The 24,707-nt window shown below is 57.9% G+C and overlaps 6 protein-coding genes across 9 annotated transcripts; 3 read left to right on the forward strand and 3 right to left on the reverse strand.

Annotated features, from left to right (window-relative positions):
- Nucleotides 1–841: 841 nt before the first annotated feature.
- PEX11B (peroxisomal biogenesis factor 11 beta) lies at nt 842–4,012 on the reverse strand. Of its 2 annotated transcripts, none has more exons than XM_066337896.1 (4): nt 3,533–4,012; nt 3,181–3,308; nt 2,875–3,076; nt 842–2,395 (listed from the first exon to the last, which is right to left on the reverse strand). In XM_066337896.1, exons 1-4 carry the CDS (start codon nt 3,643–3,645, stop codon nt 2,026–2,028), a joined length of 813 nt encoding a protein of 270 aa, XP_066193993.1. In that variant the 5' UTR covers nt 3,646–4,012; the 3' UTR covers nt 842–2,025. The 2 variants fall into 2 exon arrangements, with proteins under 2 accessions (XP_066193993.1, XP_066193994.1); XM_066337897.1 differs by having other exon boundaries at nt 3,590–4,006.
- Nucleotides 4,013–4,050: 38 nt separating this feature from the next.
- Nucleotides 4,051–10,062, forward strand: LIX1L (limb and CNS expressed 1 like). Of its 2 annotated transcripts, XM_066337894.1 has the most exons (6): nt 4,054–4,499; nt 4,778–4,941; nt 5,892–6,032; nt 6,655–6,750; nt 8,112–8,189; nt 8,275–10,062. In XM_066337894.1, the coding sequence occupies exons 1-6, from the start codon at nt 4,202–4,204 to the stop codon at nt 8,515–8,517; spliced, it is 1,020 nt and encodes a 339-aa protein (XP_066193991.1). In that variant the 5' UTR covers nt 4,054–4,201; the 3' UTR covers nt 8,518–10,062. The 2 variants fall into 2 exon arrangements, with proteins under 2 accessions (XP_066193992.1, XP_066193991.1); XM_066337895.1 differs by lacking the exon at nt 6,655–6,750 and having other exon boundaries at nt 4,051–4,499.
- A 211-nt stretch (nt 10,063–10,273) lies between these two features.
- On the forward strand, nt 10,274–13,142 carry RBM8A (RNA binding motif protein 8A). The gene is made up of 6 exons (XM_066337718.1): nt 10,274–10,421; nt 10,946–11,005; nt 11,102–11,179; nt 11,750–11,886; nt 12,260–12,396; nt 12,752–13,142. Exons 1-6 carry the CDS (start codon nt 10,355–10,357, stop codon nt 12,795–12,797), a joined length of 525 nt encoding a protein of 174 aa, XP_066193815.1. The 5' UTR covers nt 10,274–10,354; the 3' UTR covers nt 12,798–13,142.
- A 384-nt stretch (nt 13,143–13,526) lies between these two features.
- On the reverse strand, nt 13,527–15,755 carry ANKRD34A (ankyrin repeat domain 34A). The gene has a single exon (XM_066338023.1). The coding sequence runs from the start codon at nt 15,144–15,146 to the stop codon at nt 13,779–13,781; it is 1,368 nt and encodes a 455-aa protein (XP_066194120.1). The 5' UTR covers nt 15,147–15,755; the 3' UTR covers nt 13,527–13,778.
- Nucleotides 15,756–16,990: 1,235 nt separating this feature from the next.
- POLR3GL (RNA polymerase III subunit GL) lies at nt 16,991–19,067 on the forward strand. Its single transcript, XM_066337745.1, has 7 exons — nt 16,991–17,331; nt 17,417–17,546; nt 17,893–17,961; nt 18,060–18,116; nt 18,198–18,265; nt 18,348–18,461; nt 18,545–19,067. The coding sequence occupies exons 1-7, from the start codon at nt 17,161–17,163 to the stop codon at nt 18,629–18,631; spliced, it is 696 nt and encodes a 231-aa protein (XP_066193842.1). The 5' UTR covers nt 16,991–17,160; the 3' UTR covers nt 18,632–19,067.
- Nucleotides 19,068–21,265: 2,198 nt separating this feature from the next.
- TXNIP (thioredoxin interacting protein) lies at nt 21,266–24,599 on the reverse strand. Of its 2 annotated transcripts, XM_066337900.1 has the most exons (8): nt 24,172–24,599; nt 23,475–23,547; nt 23,237–23,384; nt 22,860–22,962; nt 22,512–22,768; nt 22,257–22,413; nt 21,985–22,133; nt 21,266–21,897 (listed from the first exon to the last, which is right to left on the reverse strand). In XM_066337900.1, the coding sequence occupies exons 1-8, from the start codon at nt 24,419–24,421 to the stop codon at nt 21,862–21,864; spliced, it is 1,173 nt and encodes a 390-aa protein (XP_066193997.1). In that variant the 5' UTR covers nt 24,422–24,599; the 3' UTR covers nt 21,266–21,861. The 2 variants fall into 2 exon arrangements, with proteins under 2 accessions (XP_066193997.1, XP_066193996.1); XM_066337899.1 differs by having other exon boundaries at nt 21,266–22,133.
- Between the last annotated feature and the right edge of the window lie 108 nt (nt 24,600–24,707).

The following is a 24,707-nucleotide window of genomic DNA, read 5'->3' on the forward strand; positions in this document are numbered from 1 at the left end:
CAGTTCAGCCCAGTACTCCCAGTCCAGCATTCCCAGCCCATCCCAGTGCCCTCGATCCAGCATTCCTGCACCTGGGATGGGGCAACCTTGGATGTATAGACAGATGGGAAATAAGGTGCTGTAGAACAGCCGCAGGAAGGGTCCTGGGGGTGCTGGTCAGTGGCCAGTTGGGCATGAGCCAGCAGTTCCCTGGTAGCCAGGAGGGACATCCATGTCCTGGGGGGCACCAGGCAAGGATTGAGAGGGGATTGACCCACTCTGCTCTAGGCTGGGGCAGACCCACTCCCAGTCCTGGGGACAGTTTTAGGCATTGCAACATGAAAAAGACATTAAATCACGGGACAGTATCCGAAGGAAGGATGCAAAGATGGGATGTGGCCTGGATGGGCCACACAAAGAGCAGCTATGGGCACTTGGGTTTGTTCAGCCTAGAGGAGACTGAAGGGAGACTTCAGGAATCTGCAGCTCCAATCTCTGCCCCCTGTGACCAGAGACAGGACCTGAGTGAACAGCTGGAGCTGTGCCAGGGGAGATTTAGGTGGGTATCAGAAAAAGGTTCTTCCCCCAGAGGGTGGCTGGGCACTGAACAGGCTCCCCAGGGAATGGGCACAGCCCCAAGAGCTCCAGGAGCATTCGGACAATGCTCTCAGGCCCACAGAGTGGGTTTGTTGTGGCAGGGCCAGGAGCTAAGACTCAGTGATCCTTGTGAGTTCCTTTCAGCTCAGGATATTCTGTGATTGTGTGAATCCCAGGTCACCCCAGCACCATCAGCCCAGCATTCCCAGCCCATCCCAGTGTCCTGCATTTCCCAAGATCCCAGGACACGGGGACTGGAGGCCGCTGCACTTTAATAATTTAATTAATTAATTACACTGATTCTGTGGGATCCCCTCAAGCACTTCCCACCCATCCCAATTCCCACTGCGATATACACTGCTCCAAAGTCTTCAATGCCTGGTTTTCCCAGGAAAAAGCCTTTGGCACAGCCCAAATGGGCCCAGGAGTGGATAGCATTTTGGTATGGAGCTCTCAAAAAACCTTCAAGAGGATATTCCTGCTCTCCCAGGGACAGATCCAAGGACAATCTGCCTCTGGAATTAAATAATTCCCAGCTCCCTGTGTGTCTCTGGGTCCAGGGCTTAGTAATAGACATCAGAGCTGTGTTGGGGCCACATGCAATCCAGTGTTACAGAAGCCAGGGAAAAAGGGAATTAAGTGAGGCAGCAGCACCACCACGAATACTGGGTGCAGCAAATCCCAACAGAGAGCCAGCCATGCTCTGATTTTTCCCAAAACAACACCATTGAACAGGATAACTGGGAAGGGGAGTGCAGCCGAGGTGGATCTGTGCAGCTCTGGGCAGAGGAAGGGAGGTGGACCTGCTGGGAAGCACTGAGGGTGCCGAGTTGCTTCCATGTTCTCCAACAGAGGGAAATCCATATGGGAATGCTGAGAGTGATCCCCCAGCTTGGTGCAACTTGCTCGGCTCACTTCCTTCCCCTGGGCTTTCATGGGAGGTTCAGAAGGGCGAATTCCAGCCTGTATTTCCCCACAAAGGCATGGATTTATCCCTGACACTCACTCCTCGTTCCCCTCTCCCTACACTCAGATTTCTGATAAGGCAGGAAAATTGTCCAAACAATTTGGGGTTGGATACCCTATCTAGCATCAGAATCATCCCAACCCCATGGCTTCACCCCCTGCAAAAACCATGAGAAGCCCCCAGCGATCCCCATTTTCCAGCCCCAAATATTCCCTATTAGTTGGCTCCATGTTAAAGGCGTATCCTGGGCAGAAAGGGGGAATGTTGAACCTCTAAAATTCCTGGAAAAGTTAATAGGAAGAAATGCATTTTGGGAGCTGATGTCCCTGTGGGATCCAATGCTGTATCCGTTGCTGGAACCCTGTGGCTCCAAGGAGTCAGGAATGATGGGAATGGAATGAGCCAGTCAGCTCCAGAGGTGTCACAGCCCCTGGGATATGCCCCCAGGATTCCCAAACATCCCAAGGAAGCCCCTGGGGCAATTATGGCTTCAGTTTGAGCCAGGGATGGAGGATGGTGAGGATTGAGAGCACGGAGGAGGTGAGGCCACAGAATCCCACAATTCCGGGACTGCTCCGGCACAGCCCCAGCTTTTCCAGTGGGATCACCAGGTCACACGCATTCCGCAGCAGGTCCAGCAGTAGGGGGGGGTTGTCCCGGAGCACCTGAAGCAGGAGCTGCAGCTGGGCCTGCAGGTGGAGCCGGAGACGCTGGATCCTGCCATCAGCCTGGACCTGGGGCCTGTTTTCTGGGCTCTTCCCACGCTTCCTGGCTGCCTCAGCACGCTCCAGCAGCACCCGGATCTCATAAGCATCCCGGCTCAGGTTCACCACCAGAGCAAACAGGTAATACCTGGGAAAAACAGGGAGCAGGGATGGGAGAGTGGGAAACAGTGGCAGCAGAAGCCTCTGGCCACTCCCCACAGCCACAGAAACGCCTGGGGGAATGGAAAAGTCATGTTCAGCCAGCAGGAACCTGCTCGCCCATGGGGATGCCATTCCCTGCCCTCACTCAGGAATTCCATTGCCCAGTCTCCCTCAGAAAGCCTGTCTCCTGACCTCCTTTGGAAACTTGCTCTCCCTGGAAGAATTTCATTCCCTGTCTTCTTTTGGAGAGCTCATTGCCTACTCTCCTTCAGTAATTCCACTCCCTGTCCTCCCTTGGGAATTCCATTCCTTATTCACCCCTGGGGAACCCCACTCTCTGCTCTCCCTCAGGAATCCTATTCCCTCCTCTCCCTTCACAATCTGACCTCCCTCCCTGCTCACCCAACAGACCTGAAGAGGCTTCCACGAATGCCCCACCAAATCCAGACACCTCTCCTCACTCACCTGAAGGACCTCTGGCTCCACTTGTCCATGGCAAGGCCAGGCAGAATCCCGGTTTTCCCGGCCCACAAGACATTGTCACAGGCCAGGAAGAGGGCACGGTTCAGGTGGGACAAGGTGAGACAGAAGCGCAGGACAGGGTCGGGAAGATGCAGCGAGCGCTGGGCCCCCCCCAGGGCCTCGGCCGAGCCCCCCAAGCGCAGCACTGCAGGAGGGGGACACCAGGCGCTCACCGGGCGCTTGCAGATCCCAAGAGCCGCCCTGTCCCCCCTCAAAACCGCCCTGACCAGCCTTCCCCCCGTCACTCACGCTTGCGGCCCAGGCTCAGATGAGCCTCCAGGTGCTGGAGGCGGCTCAGGGTCCCGGAGCTGCCCCCGGAGCCGTTCCCGGCGCGGCTCAGCGCGGCGCCAGCCAAGGCACAGGCGTACTGGGCGGCCCTGGGGACAACGAGGGAGTCAGGAGGGTCATAGAGCACTGGGAACATCACCCCGGGGCCTCGGACGCCCTTTCTCTGGGGTCTGAGGCACCCGTGACGGCCCACCCGCCGCCCCGGGATTTTGGGACCCCGGTGATCCCCCCTCCTCGGGTTTCGAGGCCTCCGTGACCCCCATCCCCGGACTCTCCGTAATCCCCGCTGCTCCCGTGAGCGCTCCCTCCGAACCTCCACGACCCCCTTTCCCTGCGACTGCCCGCTGGGCCCGGGGAGCTGAGGCTACACCTGAGGAGGCGCTCCCGGGCCTGGCTCTGGGCACTGAAGCGCACCCAGGCCTCCATGGTGCGGGACCCGCTCCCGAACGCGATCCCGCTCCCGAGTCCGGCACACCGTCACTTCCGGTACCCGCCGCGGCTCCTTCCCATTGGCTGTGCGCAGATCCGCCCGCTCCTACCAAAACAGAGTCCATGAATGGGCGACAGCCGTAATCTCCGCCTCTAAATCTGTGTCGAACAGTTTGATTGGTTCCTTTTGCCATTTATTGCTTCTCCTGATCAATAATATTGTGGCTGTCATCCCGTACCGCCATATCTGCTGTTTTGTGCTTCCTGCGTCTTGATTCGGTTTTGCCCCTGTCAATGTAACAAACCTCCGTAGCGCGATTGGACAACGGCTCCCTAATCCTCGCCCCTTTACGGTTCCGCGACCAGACACCGCTATTTGTGTTAGCGGGTGAGTGCGCCGCGCCCTGTCCCCGCCCCGCAAACCGCGCACCGCGTTACGATTGGCCTGCTAGTGGCTTCCCTACCGCCCCCACTACAATCCGGCTCTTCTATTGGTCTGCTGGGACTGTAGGGGCGCTGATTGACAGCGCGGCGCTGGGGAGGGAGCGCGGCTATGGAGGCGGTGCGGGCGCAGCGGCTGCAGCCCGGAGTGGGCGCTGGGCCTCGTGGGGCCCGGCCCGGCCTCACCGGCGGCCCCGCGGGGCTCGCACCGGCACCGGGGACGGGGTCGACGCTGGGGCTGGGCCCGGGGTTGGGGCTGCCGCCGCCGCCGCCCCCACTAGGTCTGCAGGCCCCCCCAGCGCCCCCCGGGACGGGGGCCGGGGCCGTGCCCGGGCCGCCCGCGGTGCTGCGGGAGGCGGTGGAGGCCGTGGTGCGGAGCTTCGCCAAACACACGCAGGGCTACGGCCGCGGTGAGCGGGATCGAGGGGGAAGCGCGGATGCAGACGGCCCGGGATGGGGGGGGGGGGAGGTGTCGATTTTCCCTTATTCCCTTTTTTCACTTTTCCTTATTTCCGTGTCCTGTCCCTTTTCCTTATTTCCGTGCCCTATCTCCTTCCTTCCTCACCCCCTTCTCCTTTCTCTCTTATCCCTTTTCCCTCTTTCCGTGCCCCATTTCCACCCCTGCCATGCCAATCCCTGGGAGTTCTTCCTGGCTTTTTTCCCGACTGATCCCGGCTGTGTCCGGCAGTGAACGTGGTGGAGGCGCTGCAGGAATTCTGGCAGATGAAGCAGTCGCGCGGGGCCGAGCTGCGCAACGGCGCCCTGGTACTCTACGAGATGGTCCCGGCCGCCAGCCCTCCTTACGTCTGCTATGTCACCCTGCCAGGGGGCAGCTGCTTCGGCAGCTTCCAGGTACGATCCTGACCCCGGGAATGCCTCTCCCGGACCCCATCGGAATCGTTTCCCAATTACCTCCTCCCTGCGCGGGCGCTTTCCTGCCGATTCCAGCCCCTGCGTCTGGCCCTAAACTTCTTTAGTTCCAAGGAAATTACCTTGCAAGTTGCTCCCGACTTGTAAATCCCCACCAGATCCCAATCCAGGAAGATTTGTCTGTGGACTGTGCTTTTTTTTTCGTCCTTTATTCCCTATTTTGGTACTTGCACCTTAGTGCTGAGGCAAGAGATGGGATATCATGGAAAACTGTTCAATTGACTGGATCTGATCTTCCTTCTCCTTCCCAGGATTTGATTCTTCCTTTTCCTTCCCAGGATTAGGCAAAGGTTTAAACTGGCAGAGGAATATTCCTCTGCTGGAGCTCAGGATTTGTCCCAAAACCTCTTCTCCAGATGCCAAAAGACTCTGGAAGTCAAGTTAGAGCGTTGGATCATGGAGTCCTGTAATGTCTTGAGTTAGAGGGGGTATTAAACACTATCCAATTCCAGCCCTGTGCTGTGGGCAGGGAACATCCCACTGGAGGAATCCATTCCTTCATGCCTCCTGGGAAAACTCCTGACCCAAATCCTTCACCAAAGAGATTAAAGTCCCAATGTCCCATCAAATCCCAGATTCTATGTCCCAGATTCTTTCCTGCCCTTCCTCTTGGTTGGGAAAATGGGTCCAAAGGAAACAATTCCGGCAGCCACAGGGTCATCCCATCCCAAAATCCTGGTCTTTGGGGAGAATCTGGGAACAGTTTGGGTTTGAGGTAATTAATTAATTGACAATGCAACAGGAGGTTTTGAACCTCTTTTGATTCTGGGAGCATGCTTTCCTAATTCTACCCCTACTCAATTCCCATTCCTGGTGGACCGAGGGGGTGTCATGATCCTGGGAATGTCCTGACAGTGCCTATGTGTCCCCAGTTCTGTCCCACTAAGGCTGAGGCGCGCCGGAGCGCAGCCAAGATCGCGCTGATGAATTCTGTGTTCAACGAGCACCCTTCCCGCCGGATCACTGACGACTTCATAGAGAAGAGTGTCTCTGAGGCCCTGGCGTCCTTCAACGTGAGGATGGGGACAGAAAATCCTGGGAAAAACCTCAAAGAGTGGATTAGAACTCCTTGGTGGGGGGTTTGATGGAGTAGTAGGATTTTAAGTGTACCTTAATTTCCATTCTTCTGTTCTTTGTGCTGTGCTCTGGGGTGGGATAATGAGGCTGAGATGTAGATTTTCCTGGCCATTTCATGACAGGGTTGTCCTATCCACTAGTTTTCCTTAAAACAAAGATTTTCCATTAATTTTAATTTCTATCACTGGGAGCTTTGCATTCTCCCTTTCCTGTTCTGATTATCTCAGAAGGAATTCTTGCCATGTGGCCCATGGTGCTCTGTGGTCTCTGGAGTGTTGTGAAAGCCTTGGAATCAGTGCAGGAAAAATCCTGTTCCCAAGAGATTCATTGCTCCAGGAGAACCAAGTTTATCCAGGTGATGTCCCAGATTTGTCCAGGGAGTGCTAGAGTGGCCCATGCCATGCAGTTGAGGCTGGGTTACCTAGATAAGAGCATGACAGCTCGGCCTGTGCTGGCATCAGGCTCTTCTGAATCCCACTGGGAATTCTGGGACTGGGGATAGTGCAGAAAGAGCAGATCCTGTAGGAATGGCAGCTCCTGTCTGGAATGTCTCTGCAGGGCAATCGAGAAGAGGCAGATAATCCCAACACCGGGATCGGGGCCTTCCGCTTCATGTTGGAATCCAACAAGGGAAAATCCATGCTGGAGTTCCAGGTGCTGTTTCCAGTTTTTGCAGATACTCTTCCTGATCTACCCAGGTCCCATTCCTGATTTGGTTAAGGGATATTTGGGTTGATCTCCCAGCTGCATTTTAGTCTTTTCTATAGAAAATTAACTCAGGGTTTCCTTCTGATTCTGATCAGACTGGGAGTACTTCCGGGTGCAGCAAAGTCCTTGGAATTGGGTTTCTCACTGTCACTGTGATATTTCCAGGTGGTACCTCCAAATGTCCTAATTGTCCAGTTAGTTAGTGGGATTTATGCTTTCCCTGAAAACATAGAAGCAAGAGCTCTCGCAAGAAAAGATAGGAAGATGTTTCTCCCAAAGACACTTTGACTGTGGAATTGGGAGTCAGTGATGTCATGACACTCCCCCAAACAACAGGGCTATCCTCATATCCCGTTGGAATGTGGGAATGTGGCTGGGAAGAACACCTGGGCAATGGGAAATCTGAGCTGCCAAGGGAAGGTTCTGGGACATGGATCAGGATTAGGAGAACAGCTGGGAATGGAGAGTCCTCTGGGCTTTATTCCAGCCTTTATGAAGAAACAGCTCGGAGTAGAGCCAGTGAAATCGGGTTTAGAACTCCTTGTCCATCCCAGGATGTTGTTCCAATAGTTCCTTGAGATTCCCGAATCCTTCTGATTTCAGCTTGGCCTTGGGAAGGGACTGGGAATGATTCTGGAGCACACATCACTGGAGCTGGATTTTCATTAGAGAAGAAATCTGGCTGTGACTCTGCTCCAGGGTTCAAATCCAGCTTTGGAATGTGGCTGTGTTTGTGATTCTGTACTTTTCCAACCCCTCTGCTGGCTTCTTTCCCTAGTATGGGAATGCTCCAGGGTGGCAGACTGGAGGTGTTTACGTTCAGGGCCCTGTTTACAGATAGAATCTCTGGGATGGAAATTCCAAGCCCCATCTGGGTTTGGGAACACTAACAGGTCCCAGTTTTTAAGCAGAATTTGTGTGGCCTGGAGGAAGAAATCACTGGAAAACCTGGAATTATGCCTGGTACTGCTGGTGGTTCAGCTTGGAGAAGAGAGTCCTGGAATTCCCAGGGTACAGGGAGCATTGCAGGCTCTGTCTTCATTGTAGTCCAGATTAATCAGGGAATTTTGCTCCAGTATCCTGGTGCTGGTGGTGCCTTTGGCTGAATCCATGTCCAGGGTAGCTGTGCCATCCCTGGAAGTGCTCCAGACCAAGTTAGAAGTGGCACAGAACCACCCAGGCACATGTCCAGTGTCCCCCCTGGGCTCCAGGTGATTTATGAGGTCCCTTCTGCCTCACCCCAGCCCATGATCCCATGGTCCTGGTCCTGTATCTGTTCTCATCCTGCCTCCCTCTTGCCATCCCAGGAGCTGATGACGGTTTTCCAGCTGTTGCACTGGAACGGGAGCTTGAAGGCCATGCGGGAGCGTCAGTGCTCACGCCAGGTGAGTCCAGGGCTTCTCAGGGGCCACCTTGATCCCGCTGCTTCTTCCCATTCCTAAGCTTCTCCCTGCATCCCATTCCCACCAGGAAGTCCTGGCTCACTACTCCCACCGTGCTCTGGATGATGACATCCGGAACCAGATGGCCCTGGACTGGGTGAACCGGGAGCAGAGCATTCCAGGCGCTGTTTCCCGGGAGCTGGCGGCCACGGAGCGGGAGCTGGATGAGGCCCGGCTGGCCGGGAAGGAGCTGCGATTCCATAAGGAAAAGAAGGACATCCTGTTGCTGGCGGCTGGCCAGCTGGGCTCAGCGCACTCCTCTGGCTGCTGAACCCCAGGATCTGGCCCCGGGATCCTTCCCAGTGCTCCCAACACCCTTTCCTGAATCCTGGCCTGTTTGCACATCTGAAAGAAATTTAGGGAAAAAGCTCCTGAATGGATTTTAGCAGTTTCATCCTGGTTTTTAGAGCTGCTCCTCAGTCTCCTCATTCCTTAGAGAATTTCTTATTCCCTTGAGAACTCCTTGTTCTCTAGGGAACTTTTAATTCTCTGGGAATTCTTCTTTCCCTATGGATTTTTTTTTCTGTCCCTTATTTTTGGTGTTTAAATCACAGGTTTTGTCCTCTCTGCACTCCATCGGTACTGGAGCAGGTGGGATTCCACAGAAACCAGTGTTTCCTCTGGAAAAGCCTGTTGGATCCAATGCCTGGCACCTCCTCCCTCCTGTAGCAGAAAGGGATCAATTAAACATCCTTGATGAGCTCTTAATTAGATCTTAATGGATACCAACGCATGCAATATCCAGAAGGATTTAAAACTGCGGTGTGGAATTAAATCTGGGATCAGCCTGCAGCATTCCAGTCCCAAGCACAGCAGGATCTGCAGTTCCCCCTGGAATTGCCCTGTCTGTAGCCAAACATAAGCATTGGCTTTTTCATGGAAGGTTGGAAAGTTCTTGGAGAGTTAGTGAATGAGGGAAGGATTTGCATTAATCATTCCCTATCCGTTATATCGGTATCCATATGGAATTTAGACTACATTTACCTTTAAAAACCCCTTTTTATGACATGGAATTGTTCAAACAGCTCCAGGTTCAAGGTTGACCCAAGAAAATGTCAGTTTATCCATGGAAATTTCCGTCTTACTCCCTTTTTGCCCCAGCAGACTGGGAATACAAACTGAATTCCAAGCCAGAATTCCTTTTTCACCCCAGTTTGGAGATTTTCCCACTTCTTACCCCCTTAAACCTTTCAGATTCCACTATTCCCACCCTCCTTCTTCCCTCTGCATGACCACAGGATATTCCAGCAATAGTCATTGTTTTAGGATAAAATTGGGATAATTCCAGTATCTGTAGGTACCCCATTTTTATATCTGCATCCTAACAAGCCTCTTTTGGGGGGTTATATATTTTTTTATACTTTCTACAAACACTATTAACCCTTGATGTCGCTGGAAATGGGATTTAAAAGGGATGGGGAGAGGTGTCATTTTCCTGAAATATTGAGAAATTTTGATTTAAGGAAAACATGGAGTTAATCCCGAAATTTATTCCCCTGATTCCGCACGTAAGGGAATCCCTGAAGCTCCTTCCGGTGGCTTCTTTATGCTCCAAGTAAACAGACCTGGGAGCATTTTGGGAGTTCATCGCTGCGGAAGAAAAGAAGAAAAGGGAAGAAACCGGACTCTCCATTGCTTGTGGGATTAAGGCGCCAGTTTAGAGGCACCGGATCTCCTTGGAAGGTGTAAAATTAACGGATTCAAGTTTTCTCAGTATGGAGAAAGTCGTGCTCCTTGTTGAGCATGGAATTACGGAAATCCGACGGGATAAACACTGCTGTGGATTTTATACAATAAACCCAGTGACTTTGGTTAACTTTGGTGCTCTTGCTCATTTTGTGGGGCTACTGGTGCCCGACGACCGCTTCGAGCCGCCTCGATGCGGAGTTAAGAATCCGCGGGGGAAAGAAAAGCCGCCCGACCGTCTCAGTGCGGCGGCCAGACCTTCCCAGCATGGCTGAAGGGGCGCTCTCGCCGAGAGCCCTCACCAGCATGGCGGCGCAGCTATTTCCGTCCCGGTGCGGCCGCGCGGGTGCTTCCGCCACGCGCCCTCCCACTGTGGCGGCCCTTCCGGCGCTCTCCCGGCGTGCACCGGTATCCTGGGCAAGATGGCGGACGTGCTGGATCTTCATGAGGCGGGCGGAGAAGATTTCGCTATGGACGAGGACGGGGACGGTGAGCGCGGGGCTGGGGCGATACTGTCTAGCCCAAAGCGGCCCCGCCGACCGATCCGACCGTGCCCCGGGTCAGCGGAGCCGCCCTCGCCGCCTCAGGCCGCGCCCCCAAACCCCGTCGGCCTCATGGACAGCCCCGGCCTGGTGCGGGGGTTCCTGTCGTTCCCACGGGGCTCTTTCTCGGAGCTGGAGAGTCGTTCCTGGCTCAGAGGGTCATTCCCAGCATGGGAGATGAATCATGCCTGTCCGTAAGGGGTCATTCCCGGCTCGTGGGATCATTCCTGGCCCGGAGGGATTCTGGGGGTCCTGTCCTGCCCGAGGGAGGTCATTCCCGTCATGGGGAGACCGTCCTGTCTTTCCCGGGGATGTCCCTGCCTGTACCAGGGGGTCCTACCTAGCCCAGGGGGTCATTCCCAAACCAGGGGAGGCCTTCCCAGCTAGGATGAGGAGTCCCTGTGCATCCAGGGGGGCTTCCCTGCTCCTGCTGACTCCATGATCCCGGTTCCTCCCTGCATTTCCCACCAGAGAGCATCCACAAGCTGAAGGAAAAGGCTAAGAAGCGGAAGGGCCGTGGCTTCGGCTCAGGTGAGGCCCCAAACCCCTTCCCTGGTACTCTGGGAGGCGCTGGGTGACCCTGAAGTTTGGGAGCCCCGTTCTTACCCCGTTTTCCTTCCTTTCCAGAGGAAGGATCCCGTGCTCGGGTGCGCGAAGATTACGACAGCGTCGAGCAGGACGGGGATGAGCCAGGACCACAAAGATGTGAGAGGACCTGGAGGGCTTCCTGGGGGCTCTGCAGCTCCGGGCTCAGCCCTGCTGGGACAATCCCTTCTCCCTCCCTCATTCCCAGGATTTATTTTAGGGGGAAACCCCAGCTCCGTATCCCCTTCCTAAGGTGGGAATGGGGGAATTTGGATGAGATGCTCCTTCCTGAGAACTCCATGCCTTCCTAGTGTCACCAGGGGCACTTTCCCCATGGAAGCGAGCAAAAGTTGGGGGGGACAGGTGTCCTGGGCTCTGGATTGGGGTTCAGCCCTGCTGGGATGAGCTTTCCCCAACTTCACCCAGGATTTGTGGACTCTGGGCCTCCATCTCCCTTTCCTAGCTGTGAAAAGGGAGTGATTTTGCGTGACAGACCCTTTCCTGGGGACCCACCATGGGAAGGAGGACGAACTGGGGCCATGCTGGGATGATTCTTCCCCAGCTTCCTAGGATCACTCTTGGTCAATCCCCAAATCTTACCCATGAAGGCTTCATATCCCCTCTCCAAGGCAACGGATTTTGAGGGGAAAGCTCCATTCCCAGCTCCGTGACCCCCCTTTTCCTGCCCAGCCGTGGAGGGCTGGATCCTGTTTGTTACAGGAGTGCACGAGGAGGCCACAGAGGAGGATGTGCATGACCGATTCGCCGAATTCGGGGAGATAAAGAACATCCACCTGAACTTGGACCGGCGCACAGGATACTTGAAGGTGGGGGGCAGTTGTAGGGACCCCGGGCTCCATCTCACCTTGGAGGATGCTCTAGCCTGGGAGTTTTGGGTGCACTCCAAAACTGAGCCAATTCTGGGGGTCACTGGGGTCCGTGCACCTCAAAACTGAGCTATTGGGAGGTCCCTGCATCCCAAAACTGAGCTGGAGGTTGGGTGGTGAGCTGGATTCACCCAGTGCCTGGGGTCATTCCCATCCTGGTCCTAACTCCGCAGTGAGCTCAGGGTTCCCAGTGTCTGGGCTCATTCCCAAACCTGGGATGTCAAGGGGGTCTGTGCACCCCAAACCTGAGCTGGGAGTTCCTCTGGTGTCAGGGCTCATTCCCAATCCCATTCCTGATCCAATCTCATCCCAGGGCTACACACTGGTGGAGTATGAGACGTACAAGGAGGCGCAGGCAGCCATGGAAGGTCTCAACGGGCAGGAGCTCATGGGGCAGCCGGTCAGCGTTGACTGGTGCTTCGTCAGGGGCCCTCCCAAGGGCAAGCGAAGGTGAGGGAATTCCAGGAGCTGGGAATGGGAGGGACCTGTGGGAGCTCTGGAACCCTTGGCTAGGGGAATGGGGCTATTCCATGCACCATTATGGGGGTGGCAGGGTTAAAATAGGGATAAACAACCCGAAATGCTCTTCTGCTGTACTCCTTCCTTCCCCCTCCTTTCCCCTATTCTCTGTACCCTTTTCCTACCTTTTGTCCCCTTTTCCTCTTTCCTCCTTTTCCTCTCTCCTCCCTTTTCACCCTTCTTTCTTTACTTCCCCCGTTCCCTTATCCTCTTTCCCCTTCTCTCCTTCTCCCTTACCCCCTTCCCTTTTCCTCTTTCCCTTCCCCACCTCTTCCCTGTTTTCCAGGGGTGGGCGCCGGCGGAGCCGCAGTCCAGACCGGCGCCGCCGATGATGCATCTAGACTTCCACCCATTTGTGTTCCAAGTCCAGACTGGAGGAAACTGGGAAAACTGGGGTTTGTACACAGCCTCAAGGAGCCAAACCAGCTCCATCCCTGGGGAAATTCGGGTTTTATGGAATTTTATTGTTTTCAAAGGACAAATATGAGGGAAGCAGCAGTCTCTGAGGGGGGGGCGGGGGGGTTCCCTCAGGTTTGAGGGCATCCCTCCCAGCCCCGTATCCCAGTACATCCCGGCAGTTTTTTCCATGCCCCAAGCAAATGGTCCCTAAATGTCCCAGTGTTATTTATCCCACCAGGAATTCCTTGTTTTCTGTTAAATAACAAGATTTTGTCTAAGTTTGTCTTCTTGTTCTTTGTTCTTCATTAATGCTCCCCAGCCCCTCGCATGCCCCTTTCAGTAAAAACCCTCCCCATCCAGGCTGATGGATCCCCAAGGATGCGGGGGATCTCTCCCAGCCTGGCAGTAGGACTCAGGTCTTGGAAAAACAATTTTTTTCCCCTTACAACTGGCATTGGGAAGTAACCGCTGTGCAGCTTAGGGGGACCCAGTGGGGTCCCTGTGCCCAGATGTGGTGGTGTCTGGCTGTGTGAGCATCCTGCTGTGCCCCTGGCTGTCCCCTATGTCCCCAAGCCCACAGATGTGCCCACCCCTCCCCCCCCCCCTCCCCCCGTCAGAGCCACTGAGCTACACCGGGGTCTTTATTGCCAGACTGAGGACCCCCAGTGATGGGTCTGAGGGAAAAAGCTGCTGGGAGGATGAGGCAGGAGCAGGAGGAGGATAATGGGGAGGCCTGGGAGTTGAGAATGCACCCACCAGCTCCCCAAATTCAGGATCGAGCAGAGTTTGTGCTGACAGAGGGATGGTAGAGTTGACCCTCAGAAGGGTTCAGAGCAAACGATGCCACTGCCCAGGGTGAGGCCTTCCCGAAGGTGTCCTGGGCTTGGGGGGCTGCCATATCCCTGGAGGGGTCCCTAAGAGCCAGGGTCGGGACCCAGCCCCCCGCAGAAGGCCCTGAGATGCCGCAGGGCCTCCGGCTGCATGGAATGCCGGCGGAGCAGTGCTCGGGGGGGCAGCGGGGGGAGCAGCCCAGCCCGGCCTGGCCCAGGGGGCTCCAGGGGAAGCGTTTCAGAGCCGCGGCGGTCCAGCAGCCCAGCCGGCTGCCGGAGCAGCCCGGGGATGGCTAGCTCAGGATTGGGGAGGTCCCGACACAGGGGTTTGCCCCGTGGGGGATCGGGGGCTGGTGCCCAACGCCCCGGGGTGGGGACGGGGGGCACCCGTTCCGCCCAGGTGACTCCTGGTAGCCCTGAGACCTCGCGCCCCTCCACGCTGTGCCGGCGTGGGCGCAACCGCAGCCCCTCCAGCCCCACCGCCAGCCGCTCTGGGGGGGCCGACGTCCCTTCCCGGGGCCCCCGTGGGCCCTCAGGGGACCCCCACGAACCTTCTGAGGGGCCTCGTGTCCCCTCCAAGGGTCTCCGTGTCCCCTCCAGGGGTCCCCATATCTCATCTAAGATCCTCCGTGCTCCCTCTGGGGGTCTCTCTGTCCCCTCCAATCTTCCCTGTGTCTCCTCGCAGTGCCCCCGCATCCCCTCCACCCCCGGCACCACCAGCCCCCATGGCTCTGAGTTAAGCCTCTTCAGTTGCCTCTTGGGCCCGGCGCGGGACGGTTCTGGAGCAGCACCTGGAGCCGCGGGCGGGAAGCGGAACACGTCGCGCTCCTCGTCCCTCGCGCTGGCACCCGGCGACGCCGCCGCCCGCACCTGCACCTGAGAGGGGGACGCGCAGAGGGCGGGCGACGGGGGCGAGTTCAGGTACTGCCGGGTGGTCTTGGTGCCGCGGGGCGACGTGGCCGAGGTGATGATGATGACGTCGCGCCCGCGCTCCCGACATGCGTCCAGCAGCACCTGCAGCGTCTCCCGGTCCCCGCGCTCCAAGGCGTAAACCAGCGCGGAGCCGCCCGCATAATCCCGGGCGCTGGGGTCGGCGCCGTGGGCCAGCAGGATGGCGGCCACGGCCGGCCCGGCTCGCTCGGCGCAGGCGTGCATGAGCGCCGTCTTCCCGGATTTGTCGGGAATGTTGGGATCGGCGCCGTTCTCTAGAAGGTACTGGACCATCCGTGGCTGCTCGGGCGGGTCGGCGTAGCCAGCACAGCACGCTGCCATCAGCGGCGTCGTGCCCGCGGCATTGCCTTCGTTGATATAGGCTCCACCCTCCAGCAGCAGCCGGGTCAGGCGGAATTTCCCTTGGGATACGGCGCGCAGCAGCGCCGAACCCTCCGCCGGCATCATTGGGAGTCCCAGTGGCACCGCGGCGCTGGGGGGGCGGCGGACAGGGCTGGGCATGGTCGGGCTCGCAGGACGGAGTGCAGGGACAGGGGTGGCGCTCGCTCACTGCAAGGGGACAGGACGCGGGGTGAGATCCCCGAGTCCCCCGGAATGGGCACAGGGTCAGACTCCCCCTGGGATTCCCAGGATGAGCACAGGGTGAGACCCTGGAGTCTCCCAGGATGGGGTGTTACCCCCCCGCCTCAGTTTCCCCAGCAAGGGAGGGTTCCCGCGAGGCCAAGACCCCCAGCCTGTGTCCCTCACCCCCGTACCCCCTGCCTGCACCCACAAACCCCACCTGCCCCTGCTGGCAGTTCCTCTCACATTCCTCAAATCCCTTCCTGCACCCCTTCCTCACCCTCTTCCCTCTCCTCCCTTTGCCCCACCTGTTTCCCCTGCCTACAACCCCATTTCTACCTGTACTCCTATACCCTGCCTGTACCCTCATCCCTGCCGGTACCCTGATCCCTACCCACACCCCATCCCCGCCTGCACGGTTCCCATGGCGACGGCCGCTTATCCCGCTCCGACCAGCCGGGAAAATGGGGGAGAATCCACCACCTTCACAGTGCCCTCAGTCCGCTCAGTGAGAGACCCCCGAGCCCGGGCCTGGGGGCTGTCCCGTCACCCCCCCACGCTCTGGGGACACCCCACAGCGGGGACCCTCCATCCAGCCCAATTCCATCCCCATTTTACCGTGGCAACCAGAGCGTGGGGTCCCTCCGCTCCGGGTCCCGGTTCCCACGGCCCCAGGGATGGGGATGTCGGGGACGGCGGCCCGTGGCCGCCATACCGGCCTGCCGCCGGTGAGGCGGGGGGGGGGCGGGAGGTGATGTAGAGGGTCCCCCCCCTCCTGCAGCGCTATTTTTGGCAGCTGCCGGCGCGGGGGGGCTGAAGTAGGATGAATCACCCACGGCGCATCCAGCGCCCGGCCCTGCGTGGGAGTGAGGAGGGGGGACCAGGGGCTGGGGCGCACAGGAGGCTGTTGGAGGCCCGTGGGACATGGGGACTGGGGTGACAGTCCAGGAGGACTAAGGGCCATGGTGTAGCGGGACCGGGGGTCGCTGAGCAGGGGGGCTGAATGCCGTGGAGCATCAGACACTGGGGAGGCCAGGGGGCAGCGAGCCCGGGGGTTCCAAAAATAGTAGGGCTGGAGGCCGTGGGGCAGCAGGACTGGGGGGCACAGCACAGCGGGGCTGGGGGCCGTGGGGCAGCGGGACTGGAGGGCACAGCACAGCGGGGCTGGGGGCCAGGGTGACCCTATACAGGGGAGCTGAGCTACCCCAGGGCAGAGGGGCTGGGGGCGTCCGGGCCCGAGGGACCTTTTGATCCCCCTTTTCTTACCTCCTTCCATCCCTCTTTTCCCACCCCGCGCCCCCCGTCCCTCCATTGATCCCTCTCTCGGCCCAGCCCCTCGCCCTGACTCACCAATCAGCGCGGGGCTCCCGCCCAAGCACCGCCCCCTCTGCGCGGGGCGTGGCCGCGTGCACACGTGGAGTGATTGCGCTTGCGCGGGGTGGGAGCGGCGTGGGGATCAGCGCCGGGACCGGGGGTACGAGGCGGACATCGGGACCGGGAGGGCGACCGGGAGGACCCAGGAACGGGGATTGAGACGGGGACCGACACCGGGGACCACCAGGGGTGGCCGTCGGAACTGGGTGGTGCACAGAGACGCGACAGCGGGACAGGAATGGGGAGTACGGGAACAGGAACCAGGGGGACACACCGGCGCTGGGATCAGGGCCGGGACCGGTTTTCGGGAGGGAAAGAACCGACACTGGAGTGCACCGGGACCGAGAACGGGGTGGAACCGGGAGTGTGAGGGAACGCCGGGACCTGGATCAGGCCCGGGACCAGGAGCCGGGACGGGGGATAAGCAGGCCTGGGGGACCGGGAGCCGGGACCGGGATCGAGTGAGAGAGGCACCGTGACCGGACCAAGGTAGAAACTGGGCTGGGGAGCGGGACGGCGGGGAGGGAAAAGACAAGGACGGGACTTGGGGCATCACCGGGAGCGGGCAGGAGAGAGCCGGATGGAGGTGTCACCGTGCCAAGCTTGTCCCCAGCGGCCCCTGGGGCTCAGCATGGCGGGCCGTGGCCGCGGCCGGGGCCGGGGGCAGATGACGTTCAACGTGGAGGCCGTGGGGATCGGGAAGGGGGACGCGCTGCCCCCGCCCACGCTGCAGCCCTCGCCCCTCTTCCCGGTGAGTTCTCCGGGGGTTTGGGGGTCCGGAGGCCCCTCGGGGGTCGAGCACTGACACACTCATCACATCCGTGCCCCTGACCCAGGCCCTGGAGCGCCGCGCCGCGCCCCTGCCCGGGGGCGAGGAGGGCGAGTACATGCTGGCCCTGAAACAGGAGCTGCGCAGGGCGATGAGGGGGCTCCCCTACTTCGTCAAACCGGGGGCACCCCGTAGAGGTACGGGGAAGGAGGGTGATTGAATCTTGACTCTCCTGTATGCCCCCTGTGAGGAGGAGGCGTGGGAAGGGGTTTGAAAGGGAGCCTATCCCAATCCCCATTGTCCCCTCCACCCTGCTGCTCCATGGCCTTTCCAGCGCTCTCAGCCCTCTCACCCCCCACCCCACGAGGCTGGGACCCCCTAGCCCTCCCATTTTGTTTCTTCTCCCCCCATTTTATTCCCCCCATCTGTACCACCTCGTGCCATCAACCATCCCCATGTGATTCCCACAGGTGTCCCCAGGGATGGATGTCCCCTAAGCCCCCCCAGCGTGTTCCCCCACGTTCCCTCCTGCTTCTCCCACAGACATTGAGCGCTACTCAGACAAGTACCAGCTCTCCAGCCCTGTGGACAGCGCCATCGACTGGAACCCAGGTGCGGGGACACCGGAGAGGCCCTGGAAGGAGAGGTGGGGCTTTAGGGTTGACTGGGGGGCTGACCAACCTCCCAGTTTGCCCCATTTTACCCCGCAGACTGGAGGCGGCTCCCACGGGAGCTGAAGATCAGGGTGCGGCGGCTACGGAAAGGCAGTGAGTGACTCCTTCCTGCCCTTACCCATGTGTCCCTTCTTTTCCCCCCCGGGGACTGATAATCCCCTGTGCCCACCCCAGGGACCACTTCCCTCGTCCCCAAGAAATACGTGGCACTCGACAAGGAGGAGACTATTAAGAAGCTGGAGGTAGGGAGGTGAAGGTGGGGGTGTCCCCACTGGCTGGATTTTGGCTTGTCTCTCCCTGGTAACACTCCCCTGACCCACCCAGAGCCTGGAGAAGAAGGAGGAGGAGGTGACATCAGAGGAGGAAGAGGAGAAGGAGGAGGAAGAAGAGGGAAAGGAGGAGGAGGAGGAGGAGTACGATGAGGAGGAGCACGAAGAGGTCGGAAGGGGAGAACCTTGGGGAGGTTGATGGTGTGGGGACATCCCCAGGTGCCACCGTGTTCCCACTGTTTCCCCCCACAGGAGACCGACTACGTCCTGTCCTACTTTGATAATGGGGAGAGCTTTGGCCCTGACAGCGATGATAATGGTGATGAAGCAGTGTACTGACTCCGAGAACCCGCAATAGGATGCATCCCCAGGCTGAGGGGAACCCTGAGAGTGGGGACTCCCTCACACTCCTGGCGCAGCAGGGACCCCTTGACTCACCCACAGGACACTGCGGACCCCCTCACCCCACCACCTGGAAGCAGAAACTCTCTTATCCCTCGGGGGCGTTGGGATCTCCTATCGCCCTCCCGCGTGGGGCAGCAGGGTCTCCAGTCCGCCCGTCATCCTCCGAACCACCACCAGGTGGCGCCGGCGGTCCAGGCGCGGAGCGTGGGGCGGGACCCTCCTGAGCGGGACCGGGGGTCGTTCTTTTCGGTGTGGGTTTTGGTGTGATGGGGGGTCCTCAAACGTGCCCTGGCACCCCTTTGACCACCCCCATGCCTTTTACAGCAGCTTTTTAAAACAAATTTTGCGTGGATTGAAGTGGATTTTGGTATTTGTGGCTCAGCTCCGGGTGCTTTTTGCGTGGGGGGGTTGGATAAGTGGGTTACCGGGGCAAGGAAGGACTATAAGGGGGGAAAGGGGGTTTTGGGAGATGAAAGGTGCTTTTTTGAGGTAGAAAATGTGTTTCTTTGAAGAAGGAAAAGGTGGTATTTTGGGAGGAAAGGTTTTATGGGGAGGGGAAGGTGGTTTTTTGGGGTGGAAAAATTCTCAGGAGATAAGAGTTTTTTGGGGGGAGAAAGGTATATTTTTGAAAAAGGTTTTTTTTGGGGGTGGGAAGGTGGATTTTTTGGGGAGTTAAGGTATAGTTTTGTGGAGGGAAATGTATCTTCTTGTGGGTCAAGATGGCTTTTTAGGGTGAAAGATGTATTTTTGGGGAGGAAAAGGTATTTTTCGGTGGAAGGTGCATTTTTGAAGCAGGAAAGTTTGGTTTATTGTGTGGGAGGTTTTCTTTGGAGGAGCAAGGTGTATTTTTTTAATAATATGGATTTTAGGGGATGAGGTGGATTTGGGGAGAGGGAAATGTAGGGTTTTTTTGGGGTTGAGGTTTTGGAGTGAGGGAAAAGGGGGGTTGGGGCGAAGTTTTTTGAGGGGAGAGGTCATTGTTTTTGGTGGGGAAAGATGGCTTTTGGTGGGGGGAGTATTTTCTTGATAAAGGTGTTTGGTCGGGGAAGGTGTTTTGGGGGAGGGAGGGCAATGTGGGGTTTTTTTAGGAGGAATGAGTGTTTTCTTGGAGGAGATTGTGTCTCTACTGCGGGCCAGGGGCGGGGGCTGCTCACATGAGCATCACATGCTGTTCCCCTTCCCCCCCCCCCATCCCCTCCGGCTGGTTCCTGTTTGAGGCCACGAACATTCCAGCAGTTGTGGACTTCCAGCTGCCCCCATGCCAGCCCCCTTTTTATCCCTGTTTCCCTCTTTCTCCCCTTTTTCCAGGTGTCTGTGGGAACCATGGGACTCCCATCTGTAGCCCCCAGTGCTTTCAGGGGTGGGTTCTGCCTCCCCCCCGCCTGGGGAAGGATTTGGGACTGAGCGAGGTGCCCAAATCGCCTGGATATACGTCACCCTCATCGGCCGCGTGCTTTAGTTTTCCTGGTACCGTGGGGCCTGTCCCACTTCCATGGGTCCCTCATGCTTCCATCCTGTTCCCATCCCGTATTTCCACCCCACTCCAATCCTGGAGGCTCTGACTGCTCCTCTGCCACTGTTCCAAATTTACTCCAGGCCCTTTGGCCCGGTTGGAACTCATCAGGAAGCTCCGGAGCCAGCACAGACCACAGGCCAAGAGCTAGGGAGCTGCCCTGGAGAGGGTCCCCAAAAACCAGGGAGGGTCAGGCTGAACTCCCAGATCTGTGTGGATCCTGCTCCAGAGCTGCTCTGGCACAAAGGCCAGGCAGAGGAACGGTGCGGGAGGTTTATGGCCTTAATTAGTTTAATTAGAGCTGTAAAACTGGGGAGGGGGGCAGAATGAGTGCAGGGTTCAGCCCCCACGGGCGGGGGGAGCTTGGGGGTGGTGCTGGCTCCTCCAGAGCCTTTTCCAGGGGAGAAAATCAACTCTTTCAGGGGAGTGTTACTGTAGGGTCTCCAGCCGAGGACTGGCAGTTTCTCCCTAACTTTTGCCGGCGGGGAGCTTGGGCTGCCTGTGCCCCCGCCTTCCTGCAGACTCGGCCCAACCCATTCCTGGCCTAGAGTACGATGACCCTTCGCCTCCTTGGCCAGGAGCCAGAATGGCTTGAGCTCCAAAGGAAAATTGAGGCACGGATGGGGGTAAGGCTAGGGAGGCCAGCGAGGGAGCAACAGCAGTTTCGAGGGGGGCTCCAGTGGGAGAGAGGGCAAGAAGCAGAGCCAAGGTCACGGCCTTGTTCTTGGACACCAGCACCTTTCACCCACATCCCAAAAATGAGCCGGAGGGACTCCTACAGCAGTGCCAAAAAAAGGCAGACACAGCAGTAGTCCCACGCCTGCCTCAGTTTCCCCGCTTTGTATTCCTCAGCCTGTTTTAATCGCTCTGTGCCCCAGTTTCCCCTCTTTGTACCACTTTTCTTGCTCATCTTTTGGCTTTTTTGCCCTGGAAAACCACGAGACCCCTCCCCAGGCTGCTCCCAGAAAAAAACAAATTGGGAAAGTAAGGTCAACCCCCACTGCAAGGGGGTTTCTGCCACCCTCCCACCCCCAAGAAAGACATGAGATAGAGGAACCATTTCATTCATTTATTACAAATTTTGCCCCCCAGGGGCCACAAAAAGGTACAAAATTTGCATTTTTGTGCTTTCCCTCCCCCCCCCAATAATATGTACAAAACCAAAGAGTACAAAAGGCGCTGGTCGCAATAATCGGTTTGTGTCGCGACAGGAGGGATCCATGATGTCACAGTGTCCCCCTCCTCCCTTGGCAGGAGTGCAGGGCAGCCAGAGCAGCACCCAGAGTTACAGAATTAGGACGGAATTAGTTAAAACCAGAATCTCCTGCCTGTCACCACACGTCGTGACAGGGCAAGGACAGGCAGTGTGTCCCAACAGCCACGACAGCTGAGGTTTTCCAGCCGGATCTACTTTGTCTCCCCCCAGTCCTTGAGTGTTCTCTGCCGGCTCAGAGCACCGCGGTTTTCCACAAGGTTCGGGTGCCTGGCAAGGGCCTGGAACAGTGGTTCCTGGAGAATGCAGCAGTTCCTCAGGAATGTGGCAGTTCCTCGGGAGCACGTCCCCTCCAGGTGTATGGGGCCAGACATGCTGCAGGCGTGTGGCACATAGAGCCAAGTCCAGAAAGTGGGAGCAACCCGCCGGGTGTGGTGCTCACTGGACATTGTTGTTGGCAACACAGGGATCCACCTGGGCGATGGAGCAGGAAGCAGGTGAGGGATCCAGGCAGGTGATCCCAGATCCACCCGGCCCATCCCGTGCTGGTGCCACGCTCACCTCCGTGTAGGTGGGGGGGGGCATGAACTTGAACTCGGGCGCATACATGAAGATGGGGCTGTCAAATCCATCAGGATCATCCAGGAGCGGCGTGGTGGGGCTTTCCAGCCGGTGATCCTCGGGAACAATGTCCAAGTAGCACGGGGGGGCTGTGAGGATGCAGGGTGGGATTTGTGAGCTCACCTGTGTGTGGCCCCCAAGCCACTGAGGGGCTCTCCACACTGTGATCGCACCACCCAGGGATCCCACCCTGTGGATCCCACTCCACTCACCCTCTGGAGCATCCGGGAGGTTCAGGTCCACCCAGCTCATCTCAGAACTTGTCTGACTGGCCATGCTGGAGCTGCGGCTCCCAATGCCCGAGCGACTCCCAATGACCAGCGGCAGCTCCAGGATGATTTTCTTGGAGCCTGGGACACTGACGTAGATCTGAAGGAGAGCAGGATTTAGGGGTGTTTGGGACCAGATCAAAACCCCCAGCGATAAGGAGGAAGATGAGGGGGAGGATGAGGGGATCCCCCACTCACCTGCAGGAAATATTCCACACGGAGGATGTTGCAGCCCAGGATAGAGGGTTTGAGCTTCCGCACACGGATGGTTTTGCCACGCCAGGATTCGGAGGTACCAGAGATGATGTGATTGCCACGAACGCAGGAGAGTTTCTGGGAGAAGACCTTGGTCTGGCCATTGGCCAGGTATGTGTGCTTGGCCACGATGGCCGCCTTGGGCACCACGATGCGTGAGCAGGTGTTCTCAAAATCTGCATTGATACAGATCTCATCGCCTGCCGAGGGAAGGACCCAGATGTCAGTGATGTTGGGGGTCTCCTTAACTGTTTCCCCTGCTCCCAGTTCCCTGTTCCCAGCAATCCTCACCTTCACAGAAGCCCTTCCTGTCAATCTGGGCACTGACAGATACACGTCCGTCTGGGATGAACATACATGACACTTTCTTCTCTTTCTTGGCCGCAACTGGAGACTGCAGAGAGAGGGAACGATCGCATGCTGGCCTCATCCTGTCCTTTCCACCCTCCACTCCTCCTTCCTCCCCTTTCTGCAACCAACCCTCAAACTCCCCTGGAGTACAGAACACGCCCCACCCAGTGTCAGTTTCTGGAATTATCCAGAAGTCCTTAATCCCACCTTTAAAGCCACTCAGCCCAGATCCGATTAAAGACACCTGGATGCCACTAGGTTGGGCTGACCCTCCCCAAGGGCTTTTCTCCCAAGCCTCTGGAGAACTCAGGGCTCACCAGCAATTCCGGCGTGTTCACGTCCACAGGATCCATCACCTCAAAGCGTTTTTTGATCTGCTGTGTGGGGCAGGCCGGACGCTCCAGAGACGCTTTCACCCAGTAATCCACGGAGCCATACTTCCCCTTGAACGTGGTGCCCAGTGGCCTACAGACATGCAAAGGATCACTCCAGAGCCAAAACATGGGTTTTCCAATTTAATTCCATCCCCAGTGGCAGGTGCTGCCTCATACTCACCCTTGGGGCAGCTCGAAGCCAAATTTGTACTCGTACTTGTTCCCAGGTCTCAGGATGACAGAGCCGTCCTCATCTGGAGAACAGAAGGGGAGGGAAACATCAGATGGAGCTCCAGGATGATCCTCAGTTGTAAGAGCATTAGATAACACCTGTCCACACCCTGGGAACCCCGTGTTCTCTCCATGCTGCTCCCTTCACCTCACCAACACCCCAAGCCCCCAGGGCAGAACAGTGTCTCACTGGCTCCACCCCACCTCCAGCGCCCCTTTATCTCCCAGCTCCAGCCCCAGGGTGTGATCCTGTGCCCCTCCCTGACTATGCCAGCAATGTTACCAACCCCTGTGGAGTCAAAACACACCACAGGAGCTCCCCAGGCTCTGATTTTGTCCTTTAGCTCCCGAACTTCGACTTGACTTGGCCAAACCTTCCCGTGTTTCTTAGTTTTCCTAGATTTGGTAATTTTTCCAGACTCTGGACACAGCATCAACTCTGTCCTGGTGATCAAGGGGCTCCACTGGGACCCACACCACCCATGTGGCCAATCCCAAGAGTACCCCCATCTCTTTGTCCCCTACCAAACCTTCTGCCACCATCCAGTCCCACCACACCACCCATGTGGCCAAGCCTGGGTCAGGGTTGGGGTTATGAACCGCTGTTTAAGGCAACCCTTGCTCCCACTGCAGCCCCGTGCCCTCACCCGTGGGCTGCTCCTCAAGTGCCAGCACATCCTCGAAGCGCAGGTACTCCATCTCCTGCCGGCACTGGGCCGGGCCCTTGGCCCAGGTCACCCTGGCCACGCCGCATGCCAACACCTTGACGGCGCTGACACGGGTCACCTCGGCCACTTCCACCAGCACACGCCCAGCCACCTTGTCCCCGCTGCAATAGATCTTGTCTGGCTCGCTGAAGGCCACCATGAAGCTCTTCACCTTCTTGAACATCACCATGGCTCGGGAAGCACGGGGACGCACAAAGGAACAGCTGCAGAGCTTTATCCCCGTGGAGCAACAAAAACTGCCCGGCCAGGCAAGTCTGGGTCAAAAAAGCGATCGAACGCTTTTGTTCGGAGGCGCTCCGAAATCCCCACAGGCCGCCCCACCCCGCAACCTCAGCGATCTGCGAGCGCCGCCGCCGCCTCCGCCTTTTATAGGCTCGGGAACCCCGCCCACTCCGCCCGCGCCTGTTGCTGCCGGGGCTTCCACGCTGAGGGCGCGTGGCCAGGCGTGCTGCTCG

The sequence above is a fragment of the Sylvia atricapilla genome, chromosome 30 (assembly GCF_009819655.1).
Source record: "Sylvia atricapilla isolate bSylAtr1 chromosome 30, bSylAtr1.pri, whole genome shotgun sequence".
Taxonomy (NCBI): domain Eukaryota; kingdom Metazoa; phylum Chordata; class Aves; order Passeriformes; family Sylviidae; genus Sylvia; species Sylvia atricapilla.

Bases quoted from the DNA above. Each gene is read 5' to 3' on its own strand.
- PEX11B (XM_066337896.1), bottom strand. From the start codon at position 3,645: ATGGAGGCCTGGGTGCGCTTCAGTGCCCAGAGCCAGGCCCGGGAGCGC. The intron at 3,077-3,180 runs GTGAGTGACGGG...CCCCTCCTGCAG, and splicing joins TCTGAGCCTGGGCCGCAAGC to TGCTGCGCTTGGGGGGCTCG. The intron at 2,396-2,874 runs GTGAGTGAGGAG...TGTTTTTCCCAG, and splicing joins TGGAGCCAGAGGTCCTTCAG to GTATTACCTGTTTGCTCTGG.
- LIX1L (XM_066337894.1), top strand. From the start codon at position 4,202: ATGGAGGCGGTGCGGGCGCAGCGGCTGCAGCCCGGAGTGGGCGCTGGG. The intron at 4,500-4,777 runs GTGAGCGGGATC...TGTGTCCGGCAG, and splicing joins CACGCAGGGCTACGGCCGCG to TGAACGTGGTGGAGGCGCTG. The intron at 4,942-5,891 runs GTACGATCCTGA...ATGTGTCCCCAG, and splicing joins GCTGCTTCGGCAGCTTCCAG to TTCTGTCCCACTAAGGCTGA.
- ANKRD34A (XM_066338023.1), bottom strand. From the start codon at position 15,146: ATGCCCAGCCCTGTCCGCCGCCCCCCCAGCGCCGCGGTGCCACTGGGA.
- TXNIP (XM_066337899.1), bottom strand. From the start codon at position 24,421: ATGGTGATGTTCAAGAAGGTGAAGAGCTTCATGGTGGCCTTCAGCGAG. The intron at 23,385-23,474 runs GTGAGTATGAGG...GCATGTCTGTAG, and splicing joins GGCTTCGAGCTGCCCCAAGG to GCCACTGGGCACCACGTTCA. The intron at 22,414-22,511 runs GTGAGTGGGGGA...GCTCTCCTTCAG, and splicing joins GTGTGGAATATTTCCTGCAG to ATCTACGTCAGTGTCCCAGG.
- RBM8A (XM_066337718.1), top strand. From the start codon at position 10,355: ATGGCGGACGTGCTGGATCTTCATGAGGCGGGCGGAGAAGATTTCGCT. The intron at 11,006-11,101 runs GTGAGGCCCCAA...CTTCCTTTCCAG, and splicing joins GGGCCGTGGCTTCGGCTCAG to AGGAAGGATCCCGTGCTCGG. The intron at 12,397-12,751 runs GTGAGGGAATTC...CCTGTTTTCCAG, and splicing joins CCTCCCAAGGGCAAGCGAAG to GGGTGGGCGCCGGCGGAGCC.
- POLR3GL (XM_066337745.1), top strand. From the start codon at position 17,161: ATGGAGGTGTCACCGTGCCAAGCTTGTCCCCAGCGGCCCCTGGGGCTC. The intron at 17,332-17,416 runs GTGAGTTCTCCG...CCCCTGACCCAG, and splicing joins AGCCCTCGCCCCTCTTCCCG to GCCCTGGAGCGCCGCGCCGC. The intron at 18,462-18,544 runs GTCGGAAGGGGA...TTCCCCCCACAG, and splicing joins ATGAGGAGGAGCACGAAGAG to GAGACCGACTACGTCCTGTC.